Below are 17,279 nucleotides of genomic sequence, written 5' to 3'. Positions count from 1 at the left end.
AACTTTGTAGAACTTAAACTCAGCTGCCAGCAATGCACACTGCATGGAAGCCATGACTGCAGTAGAATATATCAAGATGAAGGTGCATTGCCATGGACCAAGCATAGGACTACAGGCGACAGAGCCTTCTCCATAGCTGCCCAGTCCCTCTGGAACACTACCCAAACATGTACTGATCCATCCACCTTCAAATGACTAATCACAACCCATCTCTTCACAACTGCTTTTAATGTGTGATTAATTGCTGTTTGTTGTATACTTCTATGTGTGTCGTTTCTATTACCTTTTTAATTTATGTATTAAATGACTGGAATTGGCTCTCCCCATTGGTATTTTTAGAGTGCAATGGGTGTACATATTGGTCACTCTGCTGGAAATAACAAAGCCAAGGTGTAAATGGCTCCTCAGACACATTTTCAGTGAGAAATAAACTGGCACACAGGAAGTGATGTGTTTTTGGCAGTAGCTACAGAAGTGTCTTTGGAATAAATAAAGGAAGAAATAGGTCATTTGTGCGAACAAGACCGCCAACTGAAACTTGGAATCCTTGTCAACAGAAAACCCAGGGGACATGATAAAATGAACAAATACAGTAAATAAATGGATTTTAAAATGCAACGTGGAAGTTGATCCAATCTCATTCCCTCTCCCTTCCCAGCTCTCAAAGGAATTTAACAATCATAAAGCAAACCACAATGACTCTTAACCTTTGTCATTCGCTCCCTGTGTCTCCTTATCTTTCTCCATCATTCCCCCACTGTTGGCTGGATGTTAAGGAGACAAATGTTCACAGGAGCCTCAAAGCAAAGAACATTGTGTCATCTTCCAGCTCCCCTCTCCCGACCGATCCCTGTCCTGCCCTCCCTCTGTCTTTCTCATCCTTCTCTCCCCATGAAAAGACAGCTGCATACAGCTGCTCGTCTCCTTTTTCTATATCCTTTACTTGGCATTCTCCCCTCCTTCTGTTCACTGCTAAAAATACAGGTATTCTTGAAAGCCATGAAAGGAAAGGACGTAAAATAGTTTTTTTCACATTTGGTTTCTTCCTCCCCCTCCTTCCCACTATCCTACTCTTCTTGCCTTCTTTATAAGCTGGCTGTTAAAGTGACAAACATTCGGGTCAAAGCCAAAGTGCCAGTCCTTACCTCCTTCCACTGCTTTCCACTCTCAGCATTGTTTTACAAAGTTGTGGTTTAAACAGCTCATCACACATTCAAGTACTTCTTTCAAGATATTTTTTACTTCTTCCATATATTCTTTCCTTATTTATTCAACATTTATTATTATTGTTATTCCGACAATGTTAAAATGGGGTGTCAAAAAGGTCACTGGAGTCCCCGCCACACTATTGTTGTTCCCTCCAGAGAGATTATTAGTTTATCTCAGTTTCAGTCATTTATGTCATGACATAAATGACTGAAACTATCTTTTTTTCTTCAGTGTCAGAAAGTAAACTTGCTTGTCTGGTGATGGCCAAGGTTGTATTCTTATAAGCACTGTATATGACCAAACACTTGCCTCTACTCTTTCCAGTCCTCTTTCGGCCCCTCCGAAAGTTGGTCTTCCAAAACACCAGGATTTACCCGCCCCCTAAAATCCAAGAATACTTCCAACTCTCTTCTCCCCCGTTCCCCACTCCTCTGTCCCCTCCCTGACCATTGAAAGACAATCTTCCAAACCCACTTTCTAACAAAGTAAAGTAACTTTTTATCTTTTTTTCCTTTTCCTTTTCTTCCTTCGGCAGATCCTTTTAACCTCCTCCTGGGAGATGGAGGCGCTTGGTCCCCTCAGTTTGTTTGTGTCATTCGTTCACTCGTGCATGCTCAAGAGCTCTCAAGTCAAGGACACAAGCTCAGTTTTTGATTTACACGATGAAAAGAATTAATTAAACAGCAGCGATGGGGCCCTGGGGTTCCAGTTGCCTAAGGAGGGTGGGAAGGCGAAAGCAAGAGGGTCTAATGAAAGAGCCGATTGGAAAAGGAAGTGAAAGGAAGGACAGGAGGAAAGAGGAGAGGGTTGGGTGAGAGAGCAAAATGAGTACAAGTTATTTGGTGTAAAAGAGAGGGAGGACATGCAGGACGCAGGGAGGGAAGGAATGGGAATAAGAGAGCAAACATAGAAACAAAGAGAAAAAGAGGAGCGAAAAGAGACTGGGATATCTCCAACGTTTGACACTTCTTCGCCGACACACACACACACACAAACACATACACGCACTCACCCACACAAGGGACAGAGAGTTAGTGTTAGCATCGTCGCTGCCGCTCCCCTCTATGACACTGTACATCTCTTAGGAGAGGGACTCGAACAGGCGGGGTCCGCGTAGGTCGCCTTAATTAGCCACACATCCTGCCACGCATGCTCCCAGGGGGGTTTAACAGGGGCATGGAGGGTGAGGAGACGAAGGATGGGGGAGACAGAAGGGAGGGCGAGGAGCGGGAGTGGGAGAAATGGGTATTAGAGCAAAGGGAATAAGCCAATGGGATTGGAAGGTTATTTAAAGCATGGCCTACAAAAACATTCAGAAAAGTACAGTGTGTGTGTGTGTGTGTGTGTGTGTGTTTATGTGTTTAGTTATGAGTGCATGCATGAAATATGACCTATACCATGCATGTGTATTTACTTTACAGTCAGGATGAACCCTGTGATCCGACGCAGCATATTCAATTAATTCAGTATGTGTGTGAACCCAGTGCATGCATGTGTGTGCATCTGCATGCCTTCACGCTCGCTTACGTGTATACATATGAGTCCGGCCTGGTGATTGAGTGTGCTCAGGTGGCCAGGGTCATTTCAGTGAGTGACAGAATGATGCTAAGCGAGGCTCTACACATAAACCTCATCCATATCTGCAAGGCCTAATTAGCCGGCCCAGGTCATCACTCAGGACTATGATGGAGTGGTGGAGCACATGAGCGCTCACCAAAAAAAACACCTAACGAACACAAATGCTGCCTTTATCCCCCCATATCTCGCTTTATCCCAACCTTCTGATGTCTTTTTTTCCTGTAATTGACAGCTAGCGCTTTCCCTGCTTATATAAAATGTCTCATAACCTGGAGAATTACAGGAGTAACCTTTCTAGAGGCGTCACTTTTCCCTGCACGCTTTCTGAAGTGAAGCTGCAGTCGAAGAAACACAGTAAATAGTGTTTTTGGGGAACTGTCACATGGGTCAACTTACTTAATTGGATGGAGGTATGAACTCCAGAGGAGGTAAATTATAGTGCACCTCGGAGACAAGCTGATGGATTCCAACTGAAGTTACAAGGACTTAAATCAAATTCATTCGGATGACCCCTGCTCCCAAAAGTCTTACCTTGCAGGATGACAGGTTTATATTAAGAGGGTTTATTCTCTTACAGGTAGTTGAGTTGAGTTGCCTGCAGTGTGTGAACAAAGCTGGCGCAAAGTTATATTTTTTCCTCTGTGGTTTGGGCGAAACAAGTCTCAGGGATGCATGTGTTCATTTGTTTGTCGAACAGCTTTCTCTAGTACTGTACCCTCCCTTCTCTGCCCCTTCAAACCTCCTCTTATTATTTTCTTTCCATTTCCTCCTTTAACGTCTTCCACCACTTTGTGCCTCCAACTTACACGTCTCTATTCCTACTCCTTTCTTCCCTAATCTTTCCCCTTCTTCCATACTTTCTCTTCCATCCTTCTTCTTCTTCTCCGTCCTTTGTCAGTCCGTACTCACCCACATTGCCCTCTCTCAATTCCTCCCTCCGTCACCTCTCTTGTCAAAGCCATGTTGATATTTATCAGCTTAAAAGCCCAGGCATCTTTACAGCTCTCACCCACAAACTCAGCTCAAACTACAAAAAGCAAAAAAAAAGCACACTTTGGGGAGAATGAAATGTTTGTTTGGGTCCAAACTATTCTTCAGTGTCAAGATGTGAAAGGACAAAAAACATAGACGGTATGGCGTTGTCGACCTTTCACAAGCCAAATATGCTTGAGCGGAATTGAAGTAGAAAATAAAACCATAGAAAAACCGAATAGTCAATCTCCAAGCAATCTAGCAAGAGAGGGGGAAGAGGGGACAATGGGAAAATGACAAAAACAGACAGGAGAGTAAAAATAGATATAGAGGAGGAAGAAAACCATCTGTGATGCTTCAGTAATCTATAAAGAAACCAAAACACATATTGTTTGAGTATATGTGTACATATGCACCTTTAGACAGACAAAGACACTTTTAGCCTGTTCTGTGTTGTGCAATCAAGGAGGAGAGAAGAGGGAGGAAAGAAAGAGAGGAAAGAGCGATAAACACAGGCTATTATCACTGGGGTGGTCATTTCCTCTGCTCCTCTGTTAAAGGAACCCGACAGACTTTTGTGTATGTGTGTGTGTGTGTGTGTGTGTGTGTGTGTGTTTTCACTATTATCCTTGGTATTTTATTTTTCAGGGACAAATCTATACTCTGAGGTTGAGGTGTTGAAATACAGTACATAAAACGCTTCTATAATATATTAGAAGTTGGGATATGGAAAAGCAGTTGGGTTGGATGGCAAAGTGAATCGTAGTGAACAAACCTTAGAACTGGTCTGGAGAATCCAAATCAACAATTACAGTACATAAAGAGGTCAACCAACCTTTCGTAACCATTGTAATTAATTACTCATATTTCGAGGAGACAGGGTTGTGTAGTCAGTGACTACAAATCTTTTAATTGAATGAAACAATTCGAAACAGCAAAGTGATTCATGACGTCCACCTCTAATTTTCTGTACCAAAGAAACAGTCCCTATAGAAACAGTATATAGTTAAGTATTTTGACTATCCAGAGTAACCAAGACATTGTGTTTGGATTCTGAATGCTTGGCAACTGGCAATGAATTTATTTTTGGAGTGAAGGCAGAAATTGTATAGGCAGATAGAATGATATAACTATCTGCATGGCTAAAGTAACACAAATGAGTTAATGTTATGGATTAATGCCTTGTCTGAAGTGAAGACAAAGTGAGGAGATAATGTAGTCAGTGAAAGGGACAGATGAGAGGAGAGACATTAGCTGATGTATCTATATGTGTCTGTGTGTATATGTGGTATTCAGAGTATTTCTTCAGAATAAAGTAGGGCAAGTAATTTGGCCCTGACTAGAGGGATGGGGCAGAGAATAGAGACAAAATAACACACACAAATTGATTATGCATGCTCATATCATAAACATGTAACATATGTAACATATAAATATCTATCTGTCACACACACACACACACACACACACACACACACACACACACACACACACACACACACTGTATTGAATAAAAATGGGATATGAGTCCAACTATCTGAAGGGAATTCTCCATTTTTCTCTCTCCAGGGACAAACACTAACAGCAACTGCCGTGCTCTCAGGACCTCTTTCTCTCTCATTTTGCATGTTTTATTTCTCTCACTCACTCACACACTCACTCCGACTCTTCCATTCTTCCTCTCTCTCCCTCTCTGTCCCCTCTCTTTCTCTCCCTCTTGTTGGCAGACAACCCTCTTTTTTTCTACCCTTCCTCCCTGTTGCTGTGTTTTTAATCCTCATGTGTGCCAACAGAGACTGCAGACATCTTGGCCCCATGTCTATGCTGTGTGTGTGCGCGTGTGTGTGTATCCCAGGGAGACTGCCAGCCCTGAAACAAAAGCTCTCTGTTAAGTTAGTTTGTCTTTACAAACGACTCAAACCATACAACACTTAACCCTGTGCCCTGCATCTTTCCCTCTTCTTGTGTGGATTTAAACCAGTTCAAACGTTTAAAGAAAACAACAACTTGATCCTCAACCTGTGTGTGTGTGTATCTGTGTGGAGCTAGATTTGTGATTTAAGTTTTAAAACTATAATCATCGATCAGAAAGGTACAGGTTCCCAGCATCTTTTACAGACTACGCACAGAAGATTGACTCGACATTATCTAATGTGTGTGTGAGAGAAAGAAAACTAAAACACTTTAGGCAGTTTCAATGTATTTAATTAAAGCTGATATGAGTGCTTGTACCTCATTTGTGCATATGAAAACTGTATAACATTTGATTATGTGCACATGTCTGTGTTCATTTCAACCAATATAAGTAAAGATATAAAGCCAGAGATACTACCCTCCACACACAAACACACACACATACGTCACTGTTTGTGTTTGAATAACTAATTAAGTTTATTTAACATTTATGAAATGTATGACTTGGGTTGATGAATAACTCATGTTGTGCGGTAGCTTACCTATGTGTTGAGGCATGCGATGATGCATATGAACATGTGTGTATATGTGTGTCAGTGATAATGCACTTTCAGTGGGTGCGATTGCATGTATTTGCATAAGTGTGTATCAATTCAGGTTTCCTGAACATGTAAATGCTGTGCGTGTGTGTGTGGAGAGCTACATTAGTATAATCAGGGTATCTTGTTGGGGATTTGACACTCCACTACATGCCTGTCAAAAATGTCTACACTATTTATCATGAATAAACACTGTAGAAGCGTGTTTACGTAGTTATTTTGGATCTTAGATTTTGTAACATTACATGTTATGTGCATGTTGCAGTCTTTCTTCATGTCTTTCGGTATTCTAAAATGAAGAAAATATGTTGCTTTCTGACCTGATTATAGGTTCAGAATATGTAAAAAGTTATTTATCAACAGGACGGTGATGAAAGATGTGCTTGTAACATGCCAGCCCATGTGGAGCAGTTAGTTTTGCTCTCATTTTATCTCAGTAACACAGAATCTAATATTATTTGGTTTGGACACCTTGTCTTCACAGAAACAAGGATTTAGTTTTACTGAGCATTGCTCAAGATAGAAACGTACGCAACACTGATGATGAGAAATTAATCAGTAGTGTTCAGCAACTGTCACTTTATGTTTAAAAATAGAGTTCATATAATTTTGTGATTAAGATGCAAAACAACAAACTAACAACTATACAGCAACAAAAAAAAAATATAATTAGTTCGCTGTCAGCTTTGATCTGAAAATGTTTATTTTTTGAAGATTAAAAGTGCTTTGTGTTAGCTATCCTCTTAGCTACTTTGACAAGGTGAAAAGATAATTTATCAAAGCGGTCCTTAACGCTTTTAACTCTATGAAAGTTTATAAAAACACACATCTGTACATTGATTCCCACTATACTGATTTCTACAGATGTCACATCCTTTAGAGCTCAACAAATTTGAGGAGTGTTTATTATCAAAAGTTGACTAACTTAAAAGTTATGGAAAGGTTCTGTCCTTACAAGATACAATTCTTAGCTGTGCCAACGCTAAACATAGATAAAAGCTCTAAGTACAAATGATCACACATCCTTTTCGAGGTTCAAGCCTGGTGTTTATTGCTTCAGTACCTGCTACACACTGTTCAACTATTCAAAGACATCGATTATCTCCTCTAAAATGTTACAACTTCACTTAATTCCTGGAAAATTGCTGTTCGGTTTTTGTCTTTTGTCTGACTTTCCTTTTACTAATTAATTTAAATCTACAGTACATGCAATATAATATATTCAAATATGGTTCAGCTACCGCACATAATGTTGTAACATCATTAAATGGAATGCTTTTTCATGTGGCTGCCACTGCAAGCAAATGGCTCAAGATGATAAAAACTTCAACACTAGCACACACACACACACACACACACACACACACACACACACAAAAGCAGATAAATAGCATGTCCGTGTATGGAGTGTGGACAGTGCATTACCCCAGTTCTGGTATTGAACGAGGCCCATTAGCAGCGTTAATCTATAGATCTAATCATGATCATGAAATAGAGCACTGCTCCCATTCTGGCAGCATCAGACACAGCTATAAACTATGGCACATTTTCCTCATATAACCAGGCAAAACTGAGGTCATTTTGAGCCTGTTCCACTTCTTGTTAGGTTTAATTTATTTAACATGCAACATAGTAAAAAGATTGTAAACAGAGAAGAAAAGAGAAACAAATTTTACAAGTCAGACAAAACTCCCATGAGGCTGTGAAAATGACTAACACTATCAGTAACAACAGTGAACATTCAACAAGGTCAAGACTACTGCATAAGCAACCCAATTTATAAATAGAAAATGGAAGAAATAATCCAAAGATTTGTTAGAAATAATACACATAGCAGGATTATAATAACATGATATTAAAATGATACTAAAATAGAATCAACAGGGACAGATAAATGCATAATAACTTGAAATTATAATCAAAATGAATTCCAACAAAAGGCAAATCTTGCTCAAGGGCACCTCAATGGCAGTTTCTGAGGCAGTGGAGACACAAACATGCACATCCAAACATTATAACTCATTATATTTTATTTTTTCAAAGCACTGGTACACAGCGGCAGAAGGCCAGGGAGGCGGAACTAAGCAGAGTATCATACTGTGTATGATGGTGCTTTGTAATTAAAGCTAAATGATACCAGAATGGTCGAATAGTGAGAAATACACAAATAATGAATAACTATTGTGTAATCAAAATCAATAAAGGAACAAATGAGAGCTGTAGGAGAGCTTTAATCCAAACTTCTGCCCAAATAAGGTGCTTTAATGAAAAAGGTCTCCAGGGACACGTGATGGTTTAATTACAGTCATCATGATCAACAATTTATTTCTTTTTTTGGTCTCAGATAACTGTCAACAAAAATACATATACACAAAAATACAATATATGTAAAACAGCATACATACACCCACCTCATCGACACTTACAACGATAAACATACACATCAACACACTAAAAATCATACCTACACACACAGCAAAGCCTACGCTCTGGTTCTAATTACTGCATCTACACACCATGCATTCCCCATTACACGCATATGAACACCGTATCATGTCGGATCATATTATATGATAGAATAACAATAGGTAACAGGAATCAATTCACAAGATTAACTGTCAGAGGTAGTAATCATTCACCGCCCTCTCATTCATAAAAAAGCACACTCACTGTTTCATGTCTCAACCAGTAATATCTCATAGAGATTAATACAGATCAGCTCTTTTAATTAGCCATCCCGTCCACACAATTGCTGATAAAAGCCTGTGATCTGTTGTATGCTGACAGCAGTCTGCATATAGTGTACGTGTCTGTTGGGGTGTGTGTGTGTGTGTGTGTGTGTGTGTGTGTGTGTGTGTGTGTGTGTGTGTGTGTGTGTGTCTTCCCTGTAGTAAAAAAATGTCAGCTTCACTCCCACCTGCAGTCTTCATTGCTGTTTCATTAGGGAGGTAACACGGAGGAAGTGCATTGAATCAACCCAGCTTCGTGTGTGTGTGTGTGTGTGTATGTATGTGTGTGTGTGTGTGTGTGTGTGTGTTCTGCCCATGTTCATACAGGCCTGTGCATTTATGCATGTGTGTACATCAATACACTTGTATATATTTGTGCCTGCCGCATCATAATCTGAGCTTTTAGGCACCTCTTTGTTACCAGTATTATCACTTTGAAGATGGCAGAAGCGTGTATATGTGTAAGAGGATATGAATGTGGAAGAGTGTGTGTTTGTATCTGTGATTCAATGTGTATGTAAAAGCTATATCATAATCTGGTTTCTAAAGCACCACTTTCTATGTTTACCATGACGTCACTTTGATGGGTTTTTCCTTCAGGGCAAGAAAAAGGAAACTGTACCACACATGGTTATGTGCCAAAGCGCATGGAAATAAGCAGTCGTTTAGAGCCACCTCCATCTCACCACCTCAAACAACACCATCCTGATGGATGACAACAGGCCTGGAAAATAACTTCTTTGCCTCGAGGCTACAGTGGCTGGCACATCCCAAAATTCATCAAACGCCTTCAGTATTTCATCAGCATTTCTGAAGTGCACCACAGGAGCACGAATCCCTGAGCAATCCGTTCAAGAAATATCTAAAAGATGTTTCCACAGCATCAATACCATGTATGTGCTTATATTCACCAGTATCCACCAGTTAACCTGTCGCTGTACCCCTTTTCCCAAACAATAATTGTCCATAACTACATAAGGCAGGTCTGTCAAGTTTTTGATCTTTCAACATAAGCATTGTGCACGTGGTTGCAGAGTATTGCTCTTACTATATAATCAGGAGTCTTGTTTTAGCCAGCCAGCCCACCAGCTAAAGTGTATGGAATAAATTAAACATTGTTCTAATGTGAGCTGAAATTTTTGGGATGTCCGATTATAGTAACTACTCTACTTCCATGGCCAAGGAGCATGTCATTAAGTAGCAATAACTAGCTGTGGAGTTTCAGGTTACGCTAAAAGAAAGTTGACAACTAGCTTATCCAGTGTGTGGGTTTTACAGTTTACAATTAGTTACTCAAGCCAACATTACCCAAGATAGCATTACATTCATCAAACACAACACTTGTCAAACATCATCATCATCCTAAATGCTCTCTCTGGCGTTGCACGGTGACTAAAGGCTCTTATACACTCGCCGTTCCCGACCTGTAGCGCGACAATGTGACGTCATGGGAGCGCCGTAACTATTTATACTTGCGCGTGGTGGTTGCGACACTAGTTGCAGTCTTCTCCTGAACAGAGGTGTCGCAGCTACCGACTTTGCTATTTCTACGCACTAGAAGAAGAAGAAAAAGGTAAACAATGGCAGACCTCTTTTTTGATTTTCCAAATCGGTCGCGGAGGTTCTTCCAAATTTTCCGGCATATGGCCTCCTCTTTTCCAACATTCATGGCGATTTCTCACCATGAATTCTGGCACCTCTGGGCATCTCTGAGTTCCTTCATTTAAGGATTGTACAAATGCCTGTAGAGGCGCACTTGCTCGGAAAGCTTGCCCTCGAACTCGTCCATCTTCCTGTTTCCGCTTTGGTGCACTCAGCTGAAAAAAAGCTGTTGTCGCGCAACGGCGAGTGTATTAGTGATGGGTCGGTCGCCAACGATCCGGCTCTAAGAGCCGGCTCTTTGAAGTGAACGACGGGAGCCGGCTCCTGATTGGGAGCCAGATCCGGATTTTTTTTCCAGATTTTCCCTATTTTTCCTGTTAAAGCCGAGTGATTGGTCAAGATGTGTGGCGGCATCTGTGTATCTACACTGAGCAGGAGGGGGAGGGAGGGGTTACAGACACACACGGCACAGTGAGCACGTGAACAGGTAGGAGGGAGACTTGAGAGCGAGAGACCATGGCGCTACATAGACAGAGACTACACACTGGAAAGGGTGAGGAAAATGAGAAACCTAGTAAAGTTTGGACACATTTTAATGTGATAGTTCAAAGGCAGAGTGTAGACTGTGCAAAGTTAAACATTTCATATCAAGCAGCTTTTTGTCTAATTAAGAATTAAATTAAGTCTTTTGTTCTTGTGTTTTATAATTTTTTTTGTAGCACTGTTCCATGTTGAGTGTATTAATAAATCCATATAAATACTAAACATTTGATATAATGCATGTATTTACATTAGATATTCATTTTACACATAATTTGGTAATAAATTAATGTAAGCAAAAAAAAAATATGAGGAGCCACTTGGGAGCCGAAAGAGCCGGCTCTTTTTAGTGAGCCGAGCCAAAGGAGCCGGTTCTCTAAAAAGAGCCGGAATTCCCATCACTAGAGTGTATAAGAGCCTTAGGGGAGGTGGGGCTTAGCAAATGGTCATGGTATGACTGTAGTTTGATTCCCAAAAAAGGAAAAGATAGATCCTGTACCAAACATATTCTACAAAGACACTAAGTTAAAAGTTTTAAAAACACCCGATGAAAACTTTTAACTGTCTTGTGCTCTAAATTAGAAAGCTTTAAGCTGTTGTGTCATCAGTTTCGTTTCTCTCTATTCCCACATTTGGGTTATCTGTTGCTGCCGACGCTGTCCATCAGTCAAGGCTTAGACATGGCTAACAGCTAGCTAAGTGGTGCTAATTGAGCCAGGGTCCTGCAATAATAGTTTTTTCCAACGGGAAGTCATTCATCAGCACTGTTCTCCACCAGCAGAGAGAGGGAGAGAGACAAGAGAAAAAGGGAGGAGATGAGGGACACTTCAGTCACTCCAACACAAGGTTGGAGAAAGAGATTGATGGATAGACAGATGAGGTGAAATGGGAGAGAGAGAAAAATTAAATGAAGACAAACAGAGACATATAAAGAAAAGAGGGGTGATAAACCTTTCGCATCCATGTTTAAGAGTAAAATAGCTTTTCATTCAGCTATGGCTAAAACAGTTTCCAGCAATGCAATACACCATTAGTGGTCACAAGTAAATGATTCCTGTTTTTTGTAACTTGAATGTAGCATTGTTTAGTTTACCTAGTATGATCACTTCACTTAAAGAACTGCTGCAAACTGCACTGAAATACAACAATCAACATTTCAAAAAAACAGTTATTTAACTATTCGGCTTGAGTGAGCTTCCTTTTCAAGCTGTCAATCACAGAATAGGCATTTTTCATATTGTGCATATCTCAAATTTGGAGTAAAAATCTTTGACTGTAGTCCTCAGAGCTTGCTTTGAGCTGTGAGTCAAACCAGTATTTCCTGCGTGAGGCTACTTTATATCATTTAATTTGTTTTCCTCACCTGCATTGTGTTGTTTTCGTACCATTACCTTTTCACATCTGTTATTCTATGGATTATAGGTTTGAGTTCAAAGGTCAAATCTATTGACTGTCTCTTAGTCAATAAACAGAAGGACAGTCTTGTCATGTTACACTGTCAGTGCAATTACATTGGCTATAGTGTTCAAAAGCATACATTCAACTTAAGACCATAATCAATCTAAATTAAAAAAAACATTCAAATTTGGTCCCTAGAAACCCAAATCCACAGATTATACACAAATCCTAAATATTTAATTTGTTCTTTGTTGCAGACACAGTCACTGTAAAAACACTCACTGCCAAAATTAAGGGTATTAACAGTTTTATGGAGAATAATCGCCAGTCTCTTCAGACATTATACGCACCCCCAAATACTCTGTACAAAAGAAATAAGCTACCCAGGTGCTGACAGAAAAAAAAGGAGTCTGAGATTCAGTCCTACCTCTCTGCTGTGGAGTAGGCCTTTCTCTGACACATCACCGCCAACGAACTGCTTCCCAGTGCCATTTCCTGTTTGATCTCCCAAGCGACGAGGTTGCTGGGTTTAACAGCCAGGAAGTTGATGCCTGACTGGAACCACACCCTGCAGAGCGCAATGAAGAAAGGAACGAAGAGAGAGAGAGAGAGAGAGAAGAGAAAGTGAAGTTAATCTTAAGTTCACACAAGCACATCATAAACAAAGGAGGAAAAAGAAAGCTGAGTTGTCACAGTGACAGTTAGGGGGAATTTGCTTAAAACCGAATTTGCCTCGCTTGGAATAACCCTGCCCCGATTTTCTCGCTGATTTTCTTTAATCCCTGATACGTGCGATACTCTCTTTGTATAAAATGCCTTTTAAAATTGATTCACGCAGCATGGTGCCACCTCCCACAGTATGTTTTGATGGGAGAAGACAAAGGAGTGACAGAAAGTTAACATTTTACCAGAATAAGTGCTGCGTGGTGGAGAAATCAGATGTAAACTGAGTGGGAGATTATATCTAATACACAAAATGTGATTTCTCTAATGAAAATGGTCAATTTCTTAGTGATATGGTCTGTTAATTCTGCTCTCTTTCTTCCTCTCATCAGCACCTCCTTCACCCCTTTTTCCTTTTAAATATTTATTCTTCTTTCCCTTACTCTATCTCTCTCTCCTCAGTATTTTGCACAAACTGACATTAAATCTTCTTCCTGTCACTCACTTTTTTGCCATCCCTCATTCCTAATTTCCCTTTCTCCTCTCTCCAGTTAGATTAACAACATTCATCTTTGCCTTCCTCATCCCCTCTTCATTATCTACTGTCTCTTCCAGACCTCTCTTCCTTGTTTATCCGCTCTTTTCCTAACCTCCTCTCCTTTTTCACACAGGTTTTCCTTTATTTTGGATGATTTCCTCCTCCATTTCTCTTGGCTCCAACTCTCCCTATATTTCCTTCAGTTTTCTATTAGATGTCACACCCCTTGCTTTCCTTCCCATCTTCCATATTCTTGCCCTCCTTCCCTTCCAGATGTCCTCTTTCTTTCCCTTCCTCGACATTCCCTCGTCGCTCTCTCTCCTTTTTTTTCTTACCAGGTCTCCTCTTTCATCTCTTTCCCTCACCTCTTCCTAAAACTTTTTTCTTCCTTTCATCCATCCCTCTGCGATTTCCTTCCATTCCTTCCTCCCTCTCTTTCTTCCCTATATACCTTACTTCATCCCTCCCTAAGCCCCTCCTCCATCCTTCAATCTCAAGGCATTCTATGGTTAATCTCTTTATTTTCTTTCTCTCCCTCTCCCTCTCTAATCCGTCCCGGTGTGTTTTGTTCTATTTATCACCTTGACGAGACCCTCCCTCAGTTTATTAACACACTTTATAGGTTCATGCACACACGCACGCAAGCTTGTTTACTGCGTTTCTTATTAACACACATACAATAGTCTCTGCCAAACAACTATGCAAATACAAACACAGACGTACTCTCTAATAAACTTTTTCCCCTACACAAAAGAGGGTGGAAAAAAACTGCCAATCCTCTTTGTCTCCTTTCTCATTATTACTTTCTTGTATTTGTCTCGCTTCATGTCTTGCCAAAACGCTGCCTGCAAATATGTCAAGGCGGTCCCGTGCCATGCATTCTGTATGTTTGTGAGTGTTTATGTATATATGCACCTGTGTGTACGTGTGTGCGTCTGCTGTATTATAATCTAAACAAGAAGCTTTTTCGTGTTTGGCACAAGGGAACGTCCCTGAAAACTTGAAAACCAACTTCTTTCTGTTTCACTCTGAACTAATTTTTCTTGGTATATATAAGGAGGAAAAAATGCTCCCTGGTTGACCGTTGTTGTGTTGTTTTTGTGCTATGGTTAGGGGAAAATGAGGGGAAAGGCAGTGTGAAGATTCAAAAAAGTACTGTTTTGCAAGTAAGGCTCTGTGCATGTTATTTGAGTCTGGTGTGTGCTCATGTTCCCAAGTAAAATACCACGTTTGTGTGTGTGCAGTAGTACAGCATAAAATAACGGGTGGTCCCCTAAAAACTCCTCTTTTATTATTCAGCAGCTGAATGTTACATAAAATTAATTCTCTAGAAAACTCCCATCCATTGTTCTGCTTCCTCTGTTTCTTTCTCTTTCTCTCATCCTATTCTCCATGTCTTTCCTGCTCCTCAACCAGAAGAAGATAATCCACTTCAAAGGAAACGCAAAGCAATGAGTTAGGAGAGGAAAAAAAAAAACCCCCCCCAAAAAAAAACCAAACCAGCTGATATAATATGAATTAAAGAATGACAATTAAGAAAAGATATGTATGCCTGAGCACTGGCTGAGAAATATTCAACTCAAGAGACATTTAGATGACTAGGTTGCGGCAAAGACAAATCATAAATAAAACATACTGGAAAGGTAAAAATAATGATAATTATAAAACACCTCCATGAAAAATCCTTCAGGTGAGAGCACAAACCTTGCTCTGGTTAATGTAATATCAAATAATACACTTTCTTGACCAAAGTCTTAAAATTCAGGAGATACATTCCTATAGTACAACAAGACCAGAACCCAAGTTGTGACAGGTGTAAAACTGCAATCCACATTAGCTCAAAGCAACAACTATTACAGAAAGTAGAGGCCTGTCAGCGAACATTTCAAGACTGACTGCCAATAATTACTACGGGCATAGTCTGAAGAGTGACAACCACTGCCAACAATCTATCTCAAACCCGGCAGAACATACCTATTTTCTGTGCAATTGTAGGGTATTTAAATTGGACCCTTTCAGAAAAGTATAAATAACAGTGGACGAGACAATAACATTGGGGCGTTTCCTTCAGATGTCACCCGTGCTTCTTTCTTGCAGCGTCACTGCAAGTTTCATCCAACGCTTAATAAACCCTGCATTTTCCTCACAAGCTTTGCTGTGAGGGGGTCATATAAAATAACTATGCTTAATGTGGAAGGAGTTGGTCGCTGAGATGAACCTCCAGAGCCTTATAACTGGACTCCAGTCACTGCAGCTCCCCTCAACTCTACGGAGCATTTTAGTGTCTTTCAGCTCATTATTTTGGTTTTATTGCCTGCAACTTTACTGTTTCAGTTAACTCTCACTGCTCTCATCAACCTCGTTTCCAGCCAAGGCAGGCAGCTGTTTTCAGCAAAATGCTGCACAAAACAGCAGACAGAAGAGGTTAGTGACTAGCTGAGCATAGTGGAGCAATTAGCAGCTAAAGAGCCAGATATTTTTCTCAGGAGTTGGTGGAGACTAAACAGTACTAGAAGGAGCCTAATTGATTCAATGTTGGATTTGCAGAAACACAATTTCAAGGTAATCCTCATGTGTCTGTTGGATGTGTTGCACCTGTTCGCAGGTAGGCATCAGCGATTATAACTTTACAGAGCCATACTATGCCGAACATGTCTGCTATTGTGGAAAACTAGTTAATGCTGCTTTAACCACGACCACAAGTTTTCTATACTAGGTTCAAGTAGATTTACTTGCCTAGATGAAGGCAAAAACACAATGACCTACTGTATAAGAAGTTTTGTACAATATGTATCTTTTCAAACTTCTTTGGCCAGCGTAAATGCAAACACAAGTAACTTTTTTGCTTGCTTGCTTTGCTAAAACAGAGATTTATCACCAAGATGAAAGACTTTTCTTTGGCATTCTGTAAACAATCTTAGATCCCTGTAAATTTATCACAATATGCTGAGATGGGTTTAAAACCCTGAAGTCAAAAACAAGTGTTCAAATGTTGGTTCAGTCAGAAGAATACAGAGTGAAAATAGATTGGGGCTTTCAATCACAAGTGAGTCTGTGGCTTTTAGCGGTTGTCAGTTTACCCCTAAAATTCAAAGATGATGTTTGAATGAAAAGGTTGATTGATTTTGCATGCCTGGATGATGAACACACACACACACACACACACACACACACACACACACACAGAGTCATATATAAGAAAACACAGCGACACTGTTGTCCCATGGTGTGTCTGTCAGGACGTCGGTGTGTGTGCATGTCTGTCAACAAGCAGGATGATGGACAAGGCTGCGTCCCTAAGCTGCTTCTGTCAGATTCATGTACAGCAACAGAGCCTGACAAGTGTCTGTGTGTCTTTCTTTTTCTGTCTGTCTGGTAATGCAAGAAGACAAGCAAAACTTCTCCCTATACTCTCTCTCACACTTAGCCTTATTCATCTTCAGGTTTTTAATCAACCTTTGTTTGATTTTTAATGTCAGTGATGCTGCCCTGTCTTCAAATTGGACGACTGATTGTTTCATAAACTTTCCTTCCGAA

At 40.3% G+C, this 17,279-nt stretch overlaps 1 protein-coding gene across 1 annotated transcript in view; it reads right to left on the bottom strand.

The window, feature by feature from the left end:
- si:dkey-215k6.1 (transmembrane protein 132D) overlaps positions 1-17,279 on the bottom strand; it is a 244,449-nt gene that overhangs the window by 106,087 nt on the left and 121,083 nt on the right. Inside the window, exon 4 of the mRNA XM_051423450.1 lies at positions 12,969-13,109. Within this exon, the coding sequence (XP_051279410.1) occupies positions 12,969-13,109 (141 nt within the window). The remainder of the gene's footprint in view (positions 1-12,968; positions 13,110-17,279) is intronic.

Source organism: Dicentrarchus labrax, unplaced genomic scaffold (genome assembly GCF_905237075.1).
Source record: "Dicentrarchus labrax unplaced genomic scaffold, dlabrax2021, whole genome shotgun sequence".
Lineage (NCBI taxonomy): Eukaryota > Metazoa > Chordata > Actinopteri > Moronidae > Dicentrarchus > Dicentrarchus labrax.
Note: the sequence above shows the minus strand (reverse complement) of the source record. Positions and strands in the feature narration are given on the sequence as shown.